The sequence below is a fragment of the Rhinopithecus bieti genome, unplaced genomic scaffold (assembly GCF_001698545.2).
Source record: "Rhinopithecus bieti isolate Rb0 unplaced genomic scaffold, ASM169854v2 scaffold_2574, whole genome shotgun sequence".
Classification (NCBI taxonomy): Eukaryota; Metazoa; Chordata; class Mammalia; order Primates; family Cercopithecidae; genus Rhinopithecus; species Rhinopithecus bieti.
This window is the reverse complement of record NW_016804493.1, coordinates 613684-635426: the sequence shown is the minus strand read 5'-3', so window position 1 is coordinate 635426 and position 21743 is coordinate 613684. Positions and strand designations below refer to the sequence as shown.

Below are 21743 nucleotides of genomic sequence, written 5' to 3'. Positions count from 1 at the left end.
CTTGCTAGCGGTCTGTCAATTTTGTTGATCTTTTCAAAAAACCAACTCCTGGATTCATTGATTTTTTGGAGGGTTTTTTGTGTCTCTATCTCCTTCAGCTCTTCTGCTCTGATCTTAGTTATTTCTTGCCTTCTGCTAGCTTTTGAATGTGTTTGCTCTTGCCTCTCTAGTTCTTTTAATTGTGATGTTAGAGTGTCAATTTTAGAGCTTTCCTGCTTTCTCTTGTGGGCATTTAGTGCTATAAATTTCCCTCTACTGTATGTGTATTTTTTAAATCCCCTATTCTAGATCTAGATTTTATACTCCTAGAGGGCAAGAACTATATTGTACTCCTCTGTAGGGTCTAGCACAATGCTTAGTATGTAGTATAAACTAATCATTAATTGTCAAATTGAATTAATGGACTAATCAGCAATGTGAACCATGTAAAACTAATCTGGGAAGACTCCACCAAAGAGTTAAAATACTAGTGTTTGCACAATCTGAAGACTGTGTATAAGAAAAGTGAAGTTGCTAAGAAAGCACTCCAGAGAGAATAATGGGGAGGCAGAGAGAGGGAATGGAGAGAGTGTGGAAAGAACAAGGGAAGATAAACAGCTTTGCTTAGATGCATCAGAGTACATAAGCACAAACATAAATGTACCACCCAACAATAAGAACAATTAAGATAACTGAGAGACGTGAGTACTAGATTTGTAGAAGGTCTCAAAGCTTATGATCATGAGCTTACTTCAAGAGATTTCTTAGAAGAGTAACATAATTCAAACAGCACTGAGGACAAAGAGTTTCCTGCTGTAGAATCTAGCTTCATAGTTCCTTCTGTATAATTAGGACAACCATATGATTATCTGGGATACTTTTCAGAGTGAAAGGGAGTACTTTAATAATTGTGCCAGAACAACATAAAGTAGGACTTGTTCCATGCAAATAGGAATGTATAGTCACCCTACTTACAGCCCACTTACAGTCTACCTCTGACCACCTTGATTCTTTCTCAGGGTATAGCAACAACCATTTCAAAATATATATTCACTTCTTTGCATACGTTTTCTCCTACTTACCCAAACCAGAGAGGAAGAATATGAAAATTATCATCTGGGAATCATAACTCTATCCAGTTTAATATTACCTACCTGACAGATTCATCATCTAAAGTTAATTATTTGATGAACACATTCCATGCAGGAAAGAATGGCAATCTTTACCAAAAATAAAATTTCAGCTCACCGATTTAACATCAAACAACAACAACAAAAATAAAGCCAAAAGAATCGACAGAGCATACAAATTTGTTGTGAAATGCATAGAAGCAACCTCTAAAACCTCTATTTTAGAACTCAGGCACTATGTCAGTAGTACTTATATAAATCAGAAGTAAAATAGATCTTACCTTGGGAACTCTGGGAGGACTCTGTAGAAGAGGAACTACTATCTGTATAATTATGTGGTTCTTCTTTTCCTTCCTGAATAGATGAATTACCAGCCTCTGCTACCCTGGATGCTTGCTGTAATGTTTCTGTTACTAGTTGTCTTGTTTGTTCACTAACAACTGTTGCTTGAAAAGTCACTGGTTTGGGTTTAATAAGAACCTAGGAGAAAAGCAGAAATATACTGAGATAAAATTTTAGAACACGATTTAAAAATGCTAAACTTCTAGGTCATAAACTAATATTTTCCTGATATGGAAAATATTCTGTAAATTATGCTTTTTAGGCACAGTATTGCTCATCAAAGAGTAATTCAATCTACAGACAAATTACAGTGTAAGCCATATACAATGTTTTAAAGTGGTACATGCCAGACTGCAATAGCCATAATTCTGACAAAAACCTTTGTGCCTGTTTTCCTATGACTTTAGGAGTCATTTTAAAATCTGTAGACTATATAGTAAAATGATATCCACAAGCTGAGGATGGCAGAACAAAAAGACACAAGGAGTCTAGATTCCCAGTGGAATGTTTGTGCTGCAATATCAGTCCAGGACTTCCTCCCTCTGAACTTTTATTAATATAATAAAAATAAAACCCTAATCTATTTGAGCCAGTGTTCTTCAAGTTTTTTTTATTTCTTTTTTCTTCATTAGAAACTAAACCAAATTCCTAATTGACACACCTGCAAAAAGTAAAACTTGCTTGGGACCTAAACTAATCTTTGAAGAAACCCCAGATGAATACTGATTTGACAACGATCAGAAGCAACATGGAACATGTGTTAGATCAACTCCTGGTAAAAGTAAAAAACACTGAAACAAGTGAAATGGGAGAAAATTTTCAAACTGGGCCATTCTACTTCAAAATCTGAACTCTAGGAGTTAACTTCAATTGGGTCTATGGAATAAAAACTATTAACTCATCACAATTATTTTTGTTTCTACCGATATATAAGATTTCTTCTAAAATTCTCAGGTACTCTATTAACGTTACTCATTTCCAAGAGTTAAGCAAAGGAAAACATGGGTTTAGTATCATACTGTTAGATGATCAGCCAAATGAAATTATTACAAAGTTGAACTCCATAGGCAATTTGGACTTGGTCACAAAGCTTTTTTTTTTTTTTTTTTAGATACGTAAAGTATTTGGGCCTATAATCTGAGGAAACAGATTGATTCTAAAAGTAAATTAGTAGTTTATAGGTAAATTAATACCTCTTATACAAATTCCAGGATGGCATTTCTCAACCAAAACATACTGCTTCCCTCAATATTCTCAGAAAAGCAAAATACCTACAAAATAAACAGTAGCCTAGCAACATACGATTAGATTCTGAGCCTCAAATTCCGAGGCAAATTTTCAGAAAAGTTCCCTTATCTTCTATTCGTTGAAAAATAAATACATCTCTAGCTTATCTATTGTTCAAGGGGTCAAGCAAAGCTAATTTTATAAGTAAATAAAATGCTTTTGAAGGCCATGGTAGCTTACAAAAAGTAAATATTTTTCTTTGAGTGATTCTGAATGACTATGATCCTCCTTCAACCACCCCCCTCAAATCACAAAATACACCTTCAGCAAATTGTATTCCCAGGTAATTATTTCCCCATAATCTTTGCTGATAGCACGACATAAACATTTAGATATCTTTAAGAAAGTACTGAAAAGATAAACGAAGTTTTGACGATACGTGAATAATTAACACATTCAAACGTAACTTTTAACAATCTGATTTCTTAAAGATTGCTGATCTTTTCCTTCAAATTTCTACCTGGGAATTTTAGGAATTGAAAATATTTAAGAGCCAAGAAAAATCATCATATCTTATAGCATACCTGTGTTTTCCCTTGCTGCCCATAAACAATTTTTGTTGGGATGATTTTAGCTGCTGGTTGAACTGTGGAACCTATTCCTTTTGGCTGCGTTACAATCATTTTGGTGATGGGTCTTGTAGCAGTGAGGATAGCTGGCTTTGCTCCTGTTGGCACTGTCTGAATAGTCTTTTCTCCCTAAATTGAAGTCAATGATTACATAAGAGATTTATATGCATATAAATGATAAGTCCTCTCACTGAAAAATCAGTAAGGTTTTACCAGGATGATGAAAAAAGGGCTGTAGATTATGTAACAAAGTATAATGTTTCCAGGAAATCAAAAATCCTAGACTTGGTCGAAATGATCTAGAAAGTCATCTGACCAACTTTCTACCCAAAGAAGGAATTAATTATTCTCTGATGAGTGAATTTTTTAAAATTACCACATGCAAAAATACTTATTACACTGTCCCATTCATGGAATACATACAATAGTCAGAAAATTCTAGAAGAAGGTATAGTACACTGTTAATGCTTGTCTCTAAGAATTGGGATTATAAGTCTTATCCCCCATATACATATTTATTTGCTAATATATTTCAAATAAATATTTATTTGTGTAATTAGAAAATTACTGTGCAATATACCAGTAGCTAAATGTACACACACAAAATAAATCCCCTAAGTTCTACATATATGAAATTATAAGGATATATAGTGAATGTCTACACGAAAAAGTATGGGCAAGCAAAATCAGCAGAAGTATTAACATTCTTTCTAAGGTTATATCTAGGAAAAATTTGATGAACATATGTCATGAGGAAAGAATGTTATATATTGTTAATAATATATAAGGTTATATGTAGGAAAAAAGGATGGGAAAACTCAGTGCTTCCTATGTTGTACTATTCATATATTACTAACATCCTTTTAGTCTATTAACTAGATAGCTTATATCCATTAACTTTTCATCATTTTCTATACTTTCATCTACTTTATTCTTAAGTACCATTTTCTGGTCACTCATGAAATCAACATCATTTTACATGAACTTAACTAAATTAGGTTCAAATACAGGGACTTTACTAAATTATTAAAATTTTTAAAATTAAAATTCATAAACTTAAGATGGAAATGAAAAGATCTGAGAATGTGCACCTCATCAGTTTTCCTTAATTTTTAGCCAGCATCATCTAAACATGTGCCTATCTAAACTTAGCAGCCAGTAAACACAAAACACCCAGGTGAGCTGGCTAAAAAGCAATCACTGTGAATTCAGAGCTAAATATAATTACAAAAATCACAAGTTTAACTATCTGCTGTAATTATTTAAGGGAAACATGAAGAATCTGCCAATGGTGTTATTACTTATTTCAACACATGCATACTCTTCACAGTGCCATCTCTGGAAAGAGCTCTAGTTCATTTGCCAAGAGCCACTAGTTTGCAAGTGAGCATACCTACCTATTAAATAGCTCAATGGACCCTGTCCAAGTATGATGAGCCATTCAAGCCAAACAAAACCAACTAGTGGCCTGTTTTTCAAAAAAGCTCTTCTGATGTGTGTTGTGGGCATGCACAGGTGAGCAAGTGGTGAGTAGAGGTGAATGTGCCTATTTGGTCTTTGGCAGGGGTGGCAGGGGCACAGTCTTGCTCTGTCACCCAGGCTGAAGTACAATGGGCTCAAGTGATCCTCCACCTCAGCCTCCCAAGTAGCTGGGACAATAGGCACCCACCTCCACGCTAATTTTTGTAATTTTATAAAGATGGGGTTTCACCATGTTGCGCAGGCTGTTCTCAAACTCCTGGGCTCAAGTGATCCACTTGCCTTGGCCTCCCAAATTGCTGGGATTACAGGCATGAGCCTCCAACCCAGCCCAGAAAATGGTCTTATATGTTGATTTGTTTGTTTTACTAGCACTGCCTGTGTCAAACAGTTGTTATCAGAGATATCTAACAGCTATGAATCATACATGACTCTCAGATCTTTGTGACCACAGGGACTAGAATACAAAGCAGCCCCTCTTACATATCAAGTTCTTTGAAATTGCAAACCACATTACAAAGGGTTCTGAAAATCTGAATTCTAATCCTGGCTTTACTTTTGGCTTACCATGTAAATTCAGGCTAGGAACAATCTGTTTTCCCACACATTGAAAAAATCTAATGCTGGATATAAAAGCTTCAATGAAGCTTTTATGAGATCTACTTAAGTGAAGTATAGCATTCCACGTTCTAGTGAAGTCAGACAAGGTAGGGACACTAACAAGCCAAAACAGTTAAGTACCAAGAATAACAAGAAGAAGAAAATCAATGATTGAGGACTTCTTATGTGCCAGGCCCTATTCTAAGCACTTTCACAATAGCTACCAGTTACTAAACAACCTCCCTGGTAAATATCATCAACCCCAATCTACAAATGAGGAAATTAAGAATGAGAGAGGTTGAACATGTCACCCAAGGTTAAACAACTACAATATGAATAAAGCCCTGGTTTGTCTAACTCCAAACCTTCTACCAACTGCCTTCAGAACTATAAATAAATCTGTTATTTCTTTGATTTTTTTTTTTGAGGCAAAGTCTCACTCTGTTGCCCAGTCTGGAGTACACTGGCATGATCATGGCTCATAGCAGCCTCAAACTCCTGGGCTCAAGTTATCCTCCCACCTTAGCCTCCAAGTAGCTGGGACTACAGGTGCATGCTACTATACCTGGTTAATTTTTTAAATAAATTTTTGTAGAGGTGGGGGTCTTGCTTTGTTGCCAAGGCTGGTCTTGAATTCCTGGGCTAAAGCGATTCTCCCACCTCAGCCTCCCAACCAGCTGGGATTACAGGCATGTGCCACCACATCCAGCCTGATTTTATTTTTTAATAGCTCAAAGAGGTAAACATTAAAAGAAAAGAAAGAAAGAAAGAAAGAAAGAAAGAAAGAAAGAAAGAAAGAAAGAAAGAAAGAAAGAAAGAAAGAAATTCCCATCAATTAATTTAGTCTTAATCCCACATATTTCTCTTTGCCCACCCTAAGCCAAATACTAGGTCAGTATCTATTGACCATAAGCTGGAATAAAACAGTGCTCCAACAGAAGTCCCCCTACAGTTAAGCCAATGGAATTCTCTATCTGGACAAAGCTAAGCATCTAAATCATGGTCACAAGCAACTTAGCTATGAGCAAGTATGAGCAACATGCTTTAGAAATTACTGTGAAAAATGGCATCAGTTGGTAGTGCTTTAACAGTTATTATATCACAGCAGTAGTAAATCAAGCCATTCTGGCTATTGTGGGGTTCTCAAGTCCTTGTGCAAATATTTATATAGCTGGTCTTTAAACCCTCTGTGAATTGCTAAATCTGCAGTTGAAGCTCTTACTTACTCCAGCATTTAGCAACGTTGTGACAACATTTTTGCCCGGGAGGCCTTGAATGGTCGTTCCTTTTCCTGTAGTCTTTTGCACAACAATCACATTGGGCTTGGAAGTCATTGGGATTGTAGTGATTTTGGTAGTTGTTCCTTAGAAAAGGGGAAAGAAAAGGAGGCCTGAGTTAAGGACTAGAGATACTTGGTTATTTCTATTTATATTATACACAATTAGTACATATAGTAAATGTCATTCCTAGATGACATGAAAGCTGTCATGACGATGAAAATGAAGGCTTGGAATAGTAAGTTATAAGTCATACCAGAATGAAAGAATATTAAGAATTTACTCTTAAAGCAGTCATCTTTTTAGAATCTGAGAACCTATACACAAAACTCAGAATCAAAAAACATCAGTTTCACCATCAATATTCTTTGACTAGTTAAAAGAAACAAATCAGAATCTCTATTCTATGGCATATATTTCCCCTAGACCCAGTATTATATCTGTGACTGAAGTGATGGGAAAACCCTTCAAAAAAGAACATGAAGTAAATACTTAAATTTACATAATACTAGGTTCTAGAAAAAATTTATGAAAAGAAATAAGCCATTATTTTTCTGTGATTAAAAAAGACAAAGTAGGCCAGGCATGGTTGGCTCACGCTCATAATGCCAGCACTTTGAGAGGCCGAGATGGGCGGATCACCAGAGGTCAGGAGTTCAAGATCAGCCTGTCCAACATGGTGAAACTCTGTCTCTACTAAAAATACAAAAAAAACTAGCTGGGAGTGGTGGCAGGCGCCTGTAATCCCAGCTACTTAGAAGGCTGAGGCAGAAGAATTGCTTGAACCTGGGAGGTAGAGGTTGCAGTGAGCCCAGATCGCGCCACTGCACTCCATCCTGGGCTACAGAGTGAGACTCAATCTCAAAACAAACAAAAAAAAAAGACAAAGTAAACGATATACAAAACAAGTCACAGATTCACTGTATGCTTCTGTAATCTGCAGCACTCTACAGAGTGTGAGGATAAAACTCTAATTTACATATATAAACTTATATTGTCAATTATTAAAATCTATCTAATAGGTCTATACCTACTGATCCAAACATAGTATTACTTTGCCCTCTCCCACATATCCTTCCATAATTGGCTTCTCTTCTACCTATCAAATCTACCTTCCAACCTTCAGATGTAAATTCTGGTGCAAATCTTTGATTTATTCCTTGTCTTCTTCTCTTTTTCAAAAAATTTTATTTTTATTTATTTTTTTTTAAGGCAAGGTCTTGCTCTGTCACCCAGACAGGAGTTGAGTGGAGCAACCACAGCTCATTGCAGCCTTGACCTTCCGAGCTCAAGTGGTCCTCCCACCTTACTCTGATTTTTTGTAGAGACGAGGTCTCACTATGTTGCCCTGGCTGGTCTCAAACTCCTAGGCTCAAGTGATCCTCCTGCCTTGGCTTCACAAAGTGTTGGGACTATAGGTGTGAGCCACTGTGCCTGGACTCTTTTTTTTTTTTTAAGAGAGACGGGGTCTCACTCTGTTACCCAGACTGGAGTGCAGTGGCATGATCATATCTACTGCAGGCTTCAACTCCCGGGCTCACACAATCCTCCCATCTCAGCCTCTTAGGTACCTAGGACTTCAGGTATGTGCCACCATGCCTGGCTAATTTCTGTATTTTTTGGTAGAGATGGGGTCTTACTATATTGCCCAGGTTGGTCTTGAATTCCTGGCCTCAAGTGATCCTCCTGTTTCAGCCTCCCAAATTGTTGGAATTACAGGCATGAGCCAGCAGGCTTGGCCTGTTTCCCCGTCTTAACTCCCTATACCTCTCAACAAGATGAAAGCCCCTTAATCTCCACACTGTACCTTTTTATGATTCCTCAGTGCTTAGGACAGTGGATGACAATTACATTCTTAAAAAAATTAAATTTATCATGCCAAGAACCTGGAACATGTCACCTGGTTAAACTCCCTAATTTCCCATTTCGTCCCCAGTTCTAACTTTCCCTCATGTTTCAAAATTCTATTAATACATACTCTGTCCCTTAATCTACCATCTTAATCTAATTAGCATGTACTCCAGAGTACACACCATAAACTTTAATCTAACAAGTAACTTCTTCATTATGGCTTCCCGTTACCTACCACACAAAGCCCAAACTCCTCTGCCTAGCTTTCCAGGCTTTGTCAGACCTTAATTTTTAGAATTAACTAATGTACACCTCTCCTTTAATGTGCTGGTTTCCACATTGGTCTTTGAGCATACAAATTCCAATGCTACTTTTGCTCCTGTAATTTCCTCTTATTATGAAAAGAGGCATGTCGAGTTCTTCTTCTATAGGCCTATATATCATCTATCAAATGACTAAGCACAGAATTATTACTTAATAAAAACATGAGTAATATGTCTTCAAAAAATAAACACAATTTTATTATTTTCCACTGGAAAACCTTAATATTCCTTACCTAAATTTTTTAAACAAAGTTACACTAAGAATAAGAATATTCTAGCTATATGTTAATTTTGGCAATACTGCTACAAAAAATGTCTTTATAACATACTTGCCATTATATAATGTCGCATTAGTCCAAGGTAACATGCTCTGAGCTTACATAAAAGAGCATTTTAATCTATGAACTAGCTTCACAACTTTTTCCATTTATTTGTAGTCTCTGAATAGTCAGCTGTTAAGAACTTCAAAAACCAAGCTGCCCATGATTCACTTATACTAACTTTAACTCTTAATTAACTTTAATCCCTCACATGTGATTAACTCTATAGACCTTTTTTGACACGGTTTCATACAGACCTCTTTTGACATGATTTACTATGTTTTGACTTTATGCCAAAGTACAAGGGCCACTTTTGACAAAACTTGCTTAACAAATGAATTATATTTTTACCTACTAAAATGTCTAATCCTCTCCATTACAGAAGTTTTTCAATTTATATGATAGTTGCAAACCAAGTCCACAAGCTTAACAAAATGTGGTGGGCGGGGTGGCAAATGTCAGAAAATAGAAGAAAAAGGAATAGCATAAGGAAAAGCAAGTCTAACATTATATTTATAATTGATACAATGATCAATTATAAATGTCTGAAATTCCAGTGAACGTGTTTCTATATCAGGGGATACCTACATTATATTGAAGAAGTATTATTCCTTACAAAAAAGTCACCTTCTGTGCTTTCACAGTAGACTGCCGTTCCCATGTTACACTAGAATTATACAAGTTCACTTGCTTAGCATTCTTTAGGGCAGATAATAAAACTCATGCATATATTCCTCTGTATCACAACACACAACAGAGTATCTGGCTCGTAGCATATCAGAAGGACCCACCTATATAGTCTTCACTTATAAAACAATCGAGATATAATGGGTGCAAATAACTGTAAATCCCATTTGGATAATAATGAACTATGATATTGATGCATTCCAGGCATTCTTATTTTAAAAAAGATCCCTGTAAAAGTTTGGGCATTATAAAAGGTAGGCTTAAAGAAGAACACAAATTTATTGGCTCAGATTTTACTATTCTATTTATAGATTCTAAAATTACCTGACAATCTTGATCTCTTAGGTGAGGTTTTATGTTGCATTGCTCAAAGAATGAACGAATGAAAAAGTGCAAAAACAACAGCTTCTTTCCTGGACACTGTACTAAAGATCAGGAGAATTAAAGTTTTGCTGTTGTCACAGGTTCTCATAATGTCCCCAGAATCAAGGTAGTGAGTTCAACTCTGAAGAATCCAATATAATTATTCATCTAACCCACAACAAAGCTCACAAAAAAACGTACAAATCTGATAATCTAATATATAAACATGTAAATAAATATTTGATTCTATAAAATATGAATTGGCCGGGCGCAGTGACTGACGCCTATAATACCAGCACTTTGGGAGCTCGAGGCAAGTGGATCACCTGAGGTCAGGAGTTTGAGATCATCCTGGCCAACACGGTGAAACTGTTTCTGCTAAAAATACAAAAATTAGCCGAGCGTGGTGGCAGGCGCCTGTAATCCCAGCTACTCAGGAGGCTGAGGCAGGAGAATTGCTTGAACCCGAGAGGCAGGGGTTGCAGTGAGCAGAGATCACACCACTACATACATTCCAACCTAGGTGACAGAGCAGGACTCTGTCTCAAAAAAAAAAAAAAAAAAAAGATATGAATCAACTCTAAAGATAGTCATGGATTCCATTTAACTGCTTGTTCTAATAAAAGGAACAAAGTGATCTTTCTAGAAAGTACTCTGGAAGCATTAAATTGCATTCTAGGATATTTATACAGAGGAAGTAAGAATTCCACAAAATAATTTATGTATAATAATGTTCATCATAGAATTATTTATAACGACACACACACACACACACACACACACACACACAAGACAGCCTGTAAGCAACCTGAAACTTGCTACAATAAGAAAATGGTTAAATATGAGGGGGGGTGTCAAAATACATTTACTAGCATGGGAAAATAACACTACTACAGGAAACAAGGATAAAATCTGACTATATTGGATCCCAATTAAAAATATATATATACACACACACACATTTATACAAATAAATGAATAGAAAATGAATAAAAGAAATATACCTAAATTTTAACACAGTCCTATGGATAGTAAAATCATAGGTTTTAATTTTCCTTGAACCTTGCTGTAGTTTCCAAATTCCCCCACAATGAGGGGAAAGTATCTTTTTTTAAGCCTTCTATTCTTATAGCTAGATGTGTGAGTGTATTTTAAGAAAAAAGCCAGACACAGTGGTTCATGCCTATAATCCCAGCACCTTGGGAGGCCAAGGTGGGCAGATCGCTTGAGCTCAGGAGTCTGAGACCAGCCTGGGTGACACTCAAAACCCTGTCTCTAGAAAAAATACAAAAATTAGCCAAGCATGGTGGTGTGGGCCTGTAGTCTTAGCTACCCGGGAGGCTGAGGTATCAGGATTGCTTGAGCCCAGGAGGCTGATGCTGTAATGAGCCAATCACACCACTGTACCCTGGCCTGGGCAACAGAGTGAGACTTTGTCTTAAAAAAAAAAAAAGGAAAATACTTCTTTTTTGTTTGGGGGAGATGGGACCCTAGAAAAAGCATCTGCTCATGGATGCAGACAGAAAACTGTGTAAATTCATTCAACCAGGCTTATCAATAAACAGGCAATGAAATGTTTATAGTAAACAATAAACAGTTTACTATAAACAGGCAATGAAAGATTTTAAAACTAACCTATAATTCCAGTATCATAGATCAACAATAATATTATAAAATAAGAAAACTGTCTTTATAGAGAACAGTGAGATGTAACACAAGGAATAAAACACTTTGGAATAAAAGTGTCAGTGAAGCAGAGATAGAGACGTAATGAGCACCATGCAATGAATAAAGTTGTTTAAATTGTATGCCAAGTATATCCTGTAATGCTGGAAAAGTCTCTACTCATGTACACTCATGCACTTGAAGTAGCAACTAACCATAAATGGTTTTATAATTCAATACAAAGATGGATAACACGTTATACCTGTATAAGATACATAAATTTCAAATGACATCTCCGCTTTTAGGAAAATGTGCTTGCTTGTATTGCTCTAACCAGGTACAAAGCAGCTACATTATGAATTAGGTCTGAAAATAGAGGACTCATGACATCTAAACATTCCTTCAAGCTATATGAAACTACAAATTCACGTATAAGTAAAGAAAAATCCTTAAGGTCATAAAAAACTACCTACCAATGAAATATATGATCCCTTTTTGACAAATGTTTAATTGAGTAAGTGCTTTATACTATGTAAAGATACTGTCAAGTAATAAATTATAATTTAAGTTTTAACTGTTATTTAAAATATCCTCTTAAAAGCTGGAGTACGATGATTCTTTCCCTACTGGTTTCACCCTCCTCAGTCTGGCAAACATTGGATTTTCTCATTTACACTTAAAGGTAGAGCCAAAACTAACAGCTTTAAATACAGCACTTTATGCCAGTACCATGCTCTACTTTTCTTTTTTTTTTTTTTTTTTTTTAATTCCCTGAGTTATCAGCAACATCAAATTACTGCCAGGAACTTCAATCCCTTGACTTTAAAATGTTAGAACAACTCACCTGGGGCATACAAAATATGACTCGTCTACAAAAATGTTAGACAATTAAAGTCTACAGTCTTGCTTAATCAGAGATTATTTACATCATTTTAATTAAAAATAATAATCGATGAAAACAGATGCCATGTTAACATTCCACATTAAGGTTCACAACCCAAGAACTGCAGAGATTAATGAGCCAATAAAAACCAGGTATGGTTTCCACATACCAATAAATAGGCAGACGGTTGGCTTTCACTATTGAAGTAAAATATTTCTGAAAAGCAAAGTTAATATAAATGGCAAAAAGCAAATAAACTATTCAAATATTTTATTTTAATAAACTAAAGTGACATTAGTAATTGAAATTATGAGATATGTTCCCTAAAACATATTTAGAACAAATAATAATTCTTCCACTTTCTAACTCTAATTGGTCTTGGACAGGTCAATTTGATCTCTCTAAACCCAAATCTATCTTCCTTTGTAAATTTAGCACAACAGCAACCACCTCAGAGTTGTTATGGGGTCTGAATGGGTTGACAAATAGGAGAATACTTTGCAAATGAAAAATCTCTACGCAAATATAAACTATAATCTTTCCACTCTGACTAAAAGCAACTAAAGTTTCTTTCCATTTTAAAACTATCAAAAGCTTTATATGTGAATATTGAATATTAAAACTAAAAACTATATTTAATCATGAAACATAAGGACTAAAACAAAGCTTTAGATTTCTAAGCAAAAAACTGAGATCAAATATAATCCTTCAATGAAATAAGTTCTTTTTTTTTTCTCTCAATGAAGGCCACCTATACCTTTAACATATTTCAGATATACCTACCAGAAACTATATTACTGCTAATTATCTTGCCCCCCAAGGTAGCTAATGATTTGGGTACTACTGTAATGATGCTACCACTCGTAGTTTTCACATAGGTTGCAGCTCCAGGGGTTGCAGCCATCCGACCAATGGATGGGCTCACTGTTGGCCGGGTATAGGTTGCTTGTGTGCCTATAGAAAGGGAAAAGCCAAAAGAAAAAGTTGTCATTGCTTATAGAAGAATGATAACTAATACAGTTTAACTGTAATTCAATATAATCTATATTGCTCTAACTTGAAAATGGAATTTCAAGGTGTCAAGACATTAATTTATAATTTTACAGCCAGTTTTCAACACATATAGCAAGTACTACAGCCAAGTCAATTTAAATTAATTTTACACATAAAATTTTGTGATGTGTTGCATCAAATTACTAACCCAAGAAAAAGTAGAGTTAACTCTGTTCCCTTCTCCCACTACCCTTCTTCTACTAGTTTTATGCCAAAAGAAACAAATTTAATCATCTTTCCTGCCAAAGTATTTTAGATATTTCTGTCATAGATTTTAAGGTCTCTGCATCTGTTTTATGCTGTCTTTAGTGCCAGACCCAATGTTGGCATTGAGCAAATAAGGCAATATTGTTTGTCTAAAATTTCACAAACTTTCATTGCTTTGTAATCTGCTACCCTCTAAATACACATCCATCTTTTAAAGGGTTGGTTATTCTACCATTTTAGTAAAGATTAAAGTTAAAGCTGCCTAGAGTTGCCAGGAATATTTCTCGTTAGCCTAAAATTTTCTCTATTTACATATTTCCTCAACTTTAGACCTGTTAGACTATTTTTCTTCATGTGTCTCAAAAGATTTTATACCCTTCCCCACTATTTCTAACACTTTTTTCTTTTTTCCAAACAGGAATTAAAAGCTAACTACATGAGTCTGTTGTAGTTTCTCACAAATCCAGTAACTCAGAAAGGTTATTCCTAAATTAAGCATCAATGCCTTAGGGAGAATGGAAAAAAAAAATGACTAAGATAACATCATCTTCACTTGAAGAAATTTCTTTCATTATACGATAATCAAATTCATGGACCACTTTGATAGCCATTTTCAACACTCACCTCCTCCCCCCCAAAAAATGGTTTTACCAAGTTATTCACCTTTGAAAAATACAGCCATTACCCAAAAAGGGAGAACGGGAAGAACAACAAGGAGAATTAGTTTAAATTGGTTATAAACATACATCTGAATGAAAAAAAAAAAAAAAACCCACAAAACTAGTGCAAAGTAAATATGCTATATGGATACATAGTTTGAATTTGGCAAATTACATCTAGAAAAAATTCAAATTAAGTTTTTGTTTAAAAAAAGAAACACTTATTATAACACAGACACATAAACATAGACAAAATATTATTTTTCACTACTTTTCCATAACATGAGGAATCACATATGCATAACACTGTTACCTACTTAGAAAAGTTTAGGGGAAGTATGATAAAGTTAATACTAAAGAATAATAGTGTTTAAAAGCACAGGCTTTACATAGAGACAGAAAGCAGAATGGTGATGCCAGGGATTAGAGAAAGTGTGGAAATGAAGCATTATTGTTGAATGAGTACAAGAGTTTCAGTTTCGGAAGATGAAAACGTTCTGGAGATAGATGGTGCTGATGGTTATACAACAACGTCAATGTACTTAATGCCAATGAACTATATATTTGAAAATGGTAAATTTCATGTTATATATATTTTACTGCAATTTAAAAAACAAAAGAAAGCACAGGTTTTGGAGTTAAACTGGTTCAAACCCCAGTTCTGCCCATTTTTGGCTATGTTACCTTAGGCAAGTTGCTGAAAATGGAGATGATAAAGCCTAAAGGAGACTAAGTGCAATGTATGTAAAGACCTTTACACACTAGCCAATAAATGACAGCTTATAAGCTTGAGACAGGTATCATTTTACACTATTTAAATTCTGTCATCTAAATACTAGCCATCCTCAAAAAGTTTGGTTAAAGAGTCATACATTTAAAATAACAGTAATGGCTAATTATAATATTAATAGTGACAACTATTGAGCACTATGCTGGGGACTTTCTACATACCTGATTTCATTTAGTACTTATAATAACCTTATGGCATAGGGATTATTATCCCATTTAAATAAACAGGAGAAAAAAACAAAAACAAATAAACAAATAAAAATATTTAGAAGGATTAAGTAATCTGCTCAAGGCTACATTTTAGATAGTGTTACTATCCAAAATGTTCAACACTCACTTCCTCCAGCATATGCTGGTTGCTTGCCTATCAGAGCACAATGCCATTCTGTGCTTCCCTCAGTCTCAGCAATGCTTAGTAAACTGTAACGTAACATACGCTTCTCAACTTCATCAGACTGAAATCCTTGTGGGTTGGGTCAATTTCATTCAACAAATCCTGACTGAGCACCTACTTACAGACTAGCTCTGTATATATGGTAAATAAAATGGAGATGGTCCCTTACCCTCACAGAGCTTATGGTTCAATAAAAGGAACAATATTAAACAAACCAACATACAACTAGATAGGTAAGAAATTATGAGAAGTGCTATAAAGCAAAAGAACAAAGGATCATCAGAAAGAATAACAAAAGAAAGTTAACATCAGGGTGGTAGGGGTGTAAGAATCAAGAAAGGCCTCTTTGAAAAACTGTCCCATAAATCTCTGTATCCCAAGTGTCAAGTATATTGCTGGTATAGAGAAACAGTTTGATGAACGTATGATGAATAAATGAACTGATGCTCAAGAGAACTTACCAGTAGGAGTGGTTACCAGTTTAGTTGTCATAATTGCACCATTACTGCTAACCACCATAATAGGAGAATTGCTACTGGTGGGTAGAGTTGCTGTCACCGGTTTGGGTAAAATTTTACTTGGTTGAACCTGTTGTGTGATGATTTTAACACCTTTGAAAGAAGAAAGATAAATCTCAGCACAAATTATTTTTAAATACATGTCCCTTATACCAACCCAAGAGGGCAGTAGTCACACACATTCACTCAGTCTTGTCTAAGGAGAAGTTTTTTTTAATACTGATGAAACTAAACTTTTATTCCTCAAATTTCTATCTTTCTCAGTTTATTTCTCATTTCAGAAATGCAACTAAAACACTTACATTAACAAAGTTCATAAAGAAAAATCTTTTGTCTATGATTGCATTATATAAGAGCTTTCAAACCAAATTATCCACTGGACTTGAACTTTACAGGCAAATAATCCTTTCCATACAAATACTTAGGATGAAAGGACTAGCGTAAGAGGTCAAAAACAAAAGGTAATGTGCTTTTATGTATCCCCAACTTCGCCAAAATATTTGTACAACTCCTTAAACTTACATAAAAGCTGTTGAAAATATAAAGACAAAGAACTTTTTTTTGTTTGAAATTTTTAATTGCCTTTTTTAAAAATAATTTTTAATAGGCTCACTTGTCAACAATAGCAGATACAAAAAAAGATACATTATTTTTCTACCTATAGCAAAAAATGTGTGTAGACAAGAACACTTGAAGGTGATAGGCATAAAATTAAAGTGCTACGGTGGTGATGTTATTATTTTTTTTAATTTTCTAAATTTTTCTTTATGCCATAATTGTTACATTGACTTTCCAAACATAAACATTCCTTTAACCCTTTTTCCATTTAGAAAAAAAAAAGTGTAGCTTGCTGCCAGCATTCATTTAATTTTATACAAACACACTCTCTGAGGCTGAAACAAATCTGAGTGATTTTCAATATGAAAACAAAATATAAAAACTGTTTTTGAGAACTATGTTAACATCACACATAGGAATGCTGGCTTCTAGGATTTGACATTTTCTGCAACTGAGAATTACTATATTTTGTAAATGGAAATACCACTACTAAAAACAGAATGCTATAAATAGAATAATGTCTTTTGTTTCCAAAGTCAATATAATAGAGCAATGCAAAAATAATAATCAAAGCAAGATATTTCGTGGCAAAGTTATCTTGGAGTAAACGCTACAGCTGCAAGCGTCACCAGCAAGTATTCTCGGGGTAAATGAGAAAGGGGTTAAAAGAAAATTTCCTATGCCAACTATAAAGTTAAATTGGTAGCTAATGAAAGAAATTTTTGGTAACACTCTTTCCCCACTACTATCTTCACTGAAATAATTCATGAGTTAAAATATGTTATTATAGACAACTAAAATTATATTACTTTTGAGATGGTGATTTAGGTTAAGACATTAGGAAGCAACCAGATCTATTTATTTAATAGCATTAAATAATTTTACATTTCTTGTAGCCAACAAAGTTGTTACAATTATGACATTTAAGTATCTAATTAGACAAGTTACATAATCTCTGTGACTCAGTCTCCTCCTCCATAAAATAATGATCCTATTAGTATATACCTCATAGTGCTGTTGTTAAGATTAAATAAATCACACCTGTAAAGTGCATAATGAACAGAAAAATTCAGTCAATAATTACTATGGAAATTTTAAAAATCTGATTATAATACATCTTAAGCACTGAGGTTTGTGGGGGGAATAATTTCTAGTATTTATTTCATTAGTGAATTACAGTAATTATTATTATTATTATTTTGAGATGGAGCCTCACTCTGTCCCCAGGCTGGAGTACAGTGGTGCAATCTCAGCTCACTGCAACCTCCACCTCTGGGTTTAAGTGATTCTCCTGCCTCAGCCTCCTGAGTAGCTGGGATTACAGGCGCCCGCCACCATGCTCGGCTAATTGTTTTGTATTTTTAGTAAAGACAGGGTTTCACCATGTTGGCCAGGCTGGTTTTGAACTCCTGACCTCAAGTGGCCTACTGGCCTTGGTCTCCCAAAGGGATTACAGGCGTGAGCCACCAGACCCGGCCAGAATTAAGTAATTCTTAAAGCACATATAAAAAGAAGCTTCTAAAGAAATAACCACACAGAGAAAAAATTAAGATAATCGGCCAGGCGCGGTGGCTCAAGCCTGTGGTCCCAGCACTTTGGGAGGCCGAGACGGGCGGATCACGAGGTCAGGAGATCGAGACCATCCTGGCTAATACGGTGAAACCCCGTCTCTACTAAAAATACAAAAAACTAGCCGGGCGACGAGGCGGGCGCCTGTAGTCCCAGCTACTCAGGAGGCTGAGACAGGAGAATGGCGTGAACCCGGGAGGCGGAGCTTGCAGTGAGCTGAGAGCCGGCCACTGCACTCCAGCCTGGGTGGCAGAGCAAGACTCCGTCTCAAAAAAAAAAAAAAATTAAGATAATCATAAAATGACTTTACTCAATTATACGCAAATAAGGTTAAAATCTGAATTAAATAGGTAATTTTCTAGGAAAGTATTACTTATCAATATTGACCCCAGAAAAGAGAAAAAATGTAGACAAATTTCCACAGATAAAATTTCAGGAGCTGTGCCCCCTTGCCAAAAAGTAGCAGGCCAGATAGTTGCATTGCAGAATTCTACAGTCCTTTTAAAGGAAGTAATTCCAATGTACTTAAAGTCATTCCAAATACTGATATCTGGCATGGCGGCATGAGCTCTGCTGGCCCCCTAACCCAGTGAAACTGGTAAAAATTATAAAACAACCACCATTGAAAGGCTCCAGAAATGGTGCCAAGGGCAAATAGTAAATGAAAAAACATCTACTCAAGAAAAACTCAAAAAATTCATTGAGAAAGGCAAGATCTGTGGTATTTAAACCAAGCCCATTTCCTCCTTCCCCACTACTAGCTCAGCAAGGGGGACATTCCATTCCAGATGGCCGCAGTGAAGAACTCAGGTTTCCTTCTCTGCCAGCTCCCAGTTGAAAGGTTTTCTTCTCAGGAGAAACCAGACTTCAGAATATATCATCCTGCCCTCAGCTACCCACTGCTAAAGCTAAGTTCTGGGCAAGAGAAGTATGGATGTGAGAGCTCTCTTATTCTGCCCAGCCCCCAGTTTGGGGACAAGGCTCTACCTTGGGCACAGTACCACTGAGTATATTAAAGTACTGACAGCTCTTGCTCTGGCTTGTGAGGCAGTGACTCCACCACCAAGCGAGGCAAGCTACGAGGACCTCAGGCTGCTCCCCAACCCCTCACTCCCACTCAGTGAACACTCAGTGCCTAAAGCAGGGGTCTGTCAGAGAAGTCTGCCACTTACCCCACCCCAGATTCCAGAGTCCTGGCTCAGAGACTTTGCCAAAGGATAAAAATAATTCATAAAACAGATAGCACCTAATCTCTTCCCAAAGGAACTAACTCCATTTATATCAGAGCATGGAGAAGTTCAAGACCAAGGGCATTCTCAAGAACAGTGAAGGAAGCGGTGCAACGCAACCAGAAAGAGATTCACAGATGTCATGAACATATAGTCTAGACTGCAGAGTTTATAGGGAAGAAGCAGATAATATAAAAGCTGGGAAGAGCTTTTGTGAGGTTAGAAGAAATATCAAAAATGAACCCCAGAAATTATTCCTTCAAAGGAGTCAAAATTTGGATTATAGAGTAATGCATGCTCCAAAGCTTTCTGAAAACAACAGAGCAATCAGCCAGCAGTTAATAGAGTTTAACAGCTGGGTGTGGTCAAGAAAAGAACAGAAAAAAGCCAAACTAACACCACTGTCATCCCAAAGTGACTGTAAGTATACCCAGAGCAGTGCCTCCTTGAGGAGTAATACCAGATGCCTGGATGAAGGAGCACAGGCTGGAGAGGGAATAAAGACTTCACTAAAATAACTGATCCCATCACTAAACAAATAACTAGGCAAATAACAATAACAAATCCCTGGTGAGGGGAGACCAGTACCCAGGTACTGCATGGTCATCCCTCAGTATCCATGGAAGATTGCTTCCAGGACCCTGTTGATACTCAAATCTGTGGATGTTCCAGTCCTTTATAAAAAATGGTGTAGTATTTGTGAAACCTATGCACACCCTCCTGCATACTTTAAATCACCTCTAAATTACTTATAATACCTAATACAATATAAATGCTATGTAGCTGTTATGCTATATTGTTTCTGTATTTGTATTATTTTTTACTGTTGTATTATTATTTTTGTTGTCTTTTTCCTAAATATTTTTGATCCATGGTTGCTTGATTCTGAAGATGTAGAAGTTACAGATACAGAGGGCTGTATGTATATTATGTAAAATGTACAATTTCTAACAAAGACATAAGGAGGCAGGTAAAGAAACAGGAAGTATTACCCATGCCTTAGAAAAAACAAACAACAGAAACTATAAGAGCAACCAGATGTCTGACTTAACTGAAAAATACTTTGAAAAAGCCATTACAAATATGTTCACAGAACTAAAGAAAAACATGTTTATAGAAGTAAAAATGGCTATGAGGACAATATTACATCAAATAAGGATCAATAAAGAGATAGAAATTATTTTTTAAAAAGAGCCAAACAGAAAATCTGGAGGTTAAAAGTAAAGTCACTGAACTAAAAAATTCACTAGAGGGGTTCACATGTAGATCTGAACTGGCAGAAGAAAGAATTCACAAATCTGAAAAACGATCAGTAGAGGTTTACGTGAGCTAAAGAACAAAGAGAAGAAAGAATGAAGAAAAATTAACAGAGCTTCTGAGAAATGTGGGACATTAAATACACCAACATACATATAATGGAAGTACCAGAGGTGGGAAGAGAGAGAAAAAAAGAAATATTCAAAGAAATAACAGCTGAAAACTTTCCAAATGTATTGAAAAGCAGTAACATATACGTTTAAGAAGCTCAACAAATTACAAATAAGATAAACACAAAGATCATAAACAGACACATGTCAGTAAAAATGCTGAAATTCAAAGACAAAAAGAAAATCTTGAACATAGCAAGAGAAAAACAACATACCACTTACAAGGGAATTGCAATAAAGTTATGTAAGAGCTGACTTCCCAGAGGAAACAATGAGGCCAGCAGGCAGTTGGATAACATATTTGAAGTGAAAACAAACAAACAAACAAACAAAAAAACCCACCAACGAAGAATCCCATATTCAGCAAAGCTAGCTTTCAAAAATGAAGAAAGACTTTACCAAATAAACAAATCTGCGAGAATGTGTTGCTAGCAGACCCACCTTACACGAGACACTAAAAGAAATTCTATGAATAGAAAGAATAAGGAAAAAGACAGTGATGTCTGCTCTTGACACTTCTATTCAATATTATACCACAGGTTCAAGTCAGAGAAAATGGGCAAAAGCAAAAAAAAAAAAAAAAAA

At 35.6% G+C, this 21743-nt stretch overlaps 1 protein-coding gene across 10 annotated transcripts in view; it reads right to left on the bottom strand.

Moving 5' to 3' along the window:
• Positions 1-21743, bottom strand: part of EMSY (EMSY transcriptional repressor, BRCA2 interacting) — a 109407-nt gene that overhangs the window by 25839 nt on the left and 61825 nt on the right. For all 10 annotated transcript variants that reach the window (XM_017868648.1, XM_017868640.1, XM_017868642.1 and 7 more), the window contains 5 exons: positions 16319-16468; positions 13539-13709; positions 6613-6749; positions 3263-3436; positions 1391-1589 (listed from right to left, as the gene is read on the bottom strand). In XM_017868648.1, the coding sequence (XP_017724137.1) occupies positions 1391-1589; positions 3263-3436; positions 6613-6749; positions 13539-13709; positions 16319-16468 (831 nt within the window). The remainder of the gene's footprint in view (positions 1-1390; positions 1590-3262; positions 3437-6612; positions 6750-13538; positions 13710-16318; positions 16469-21743) is intronic.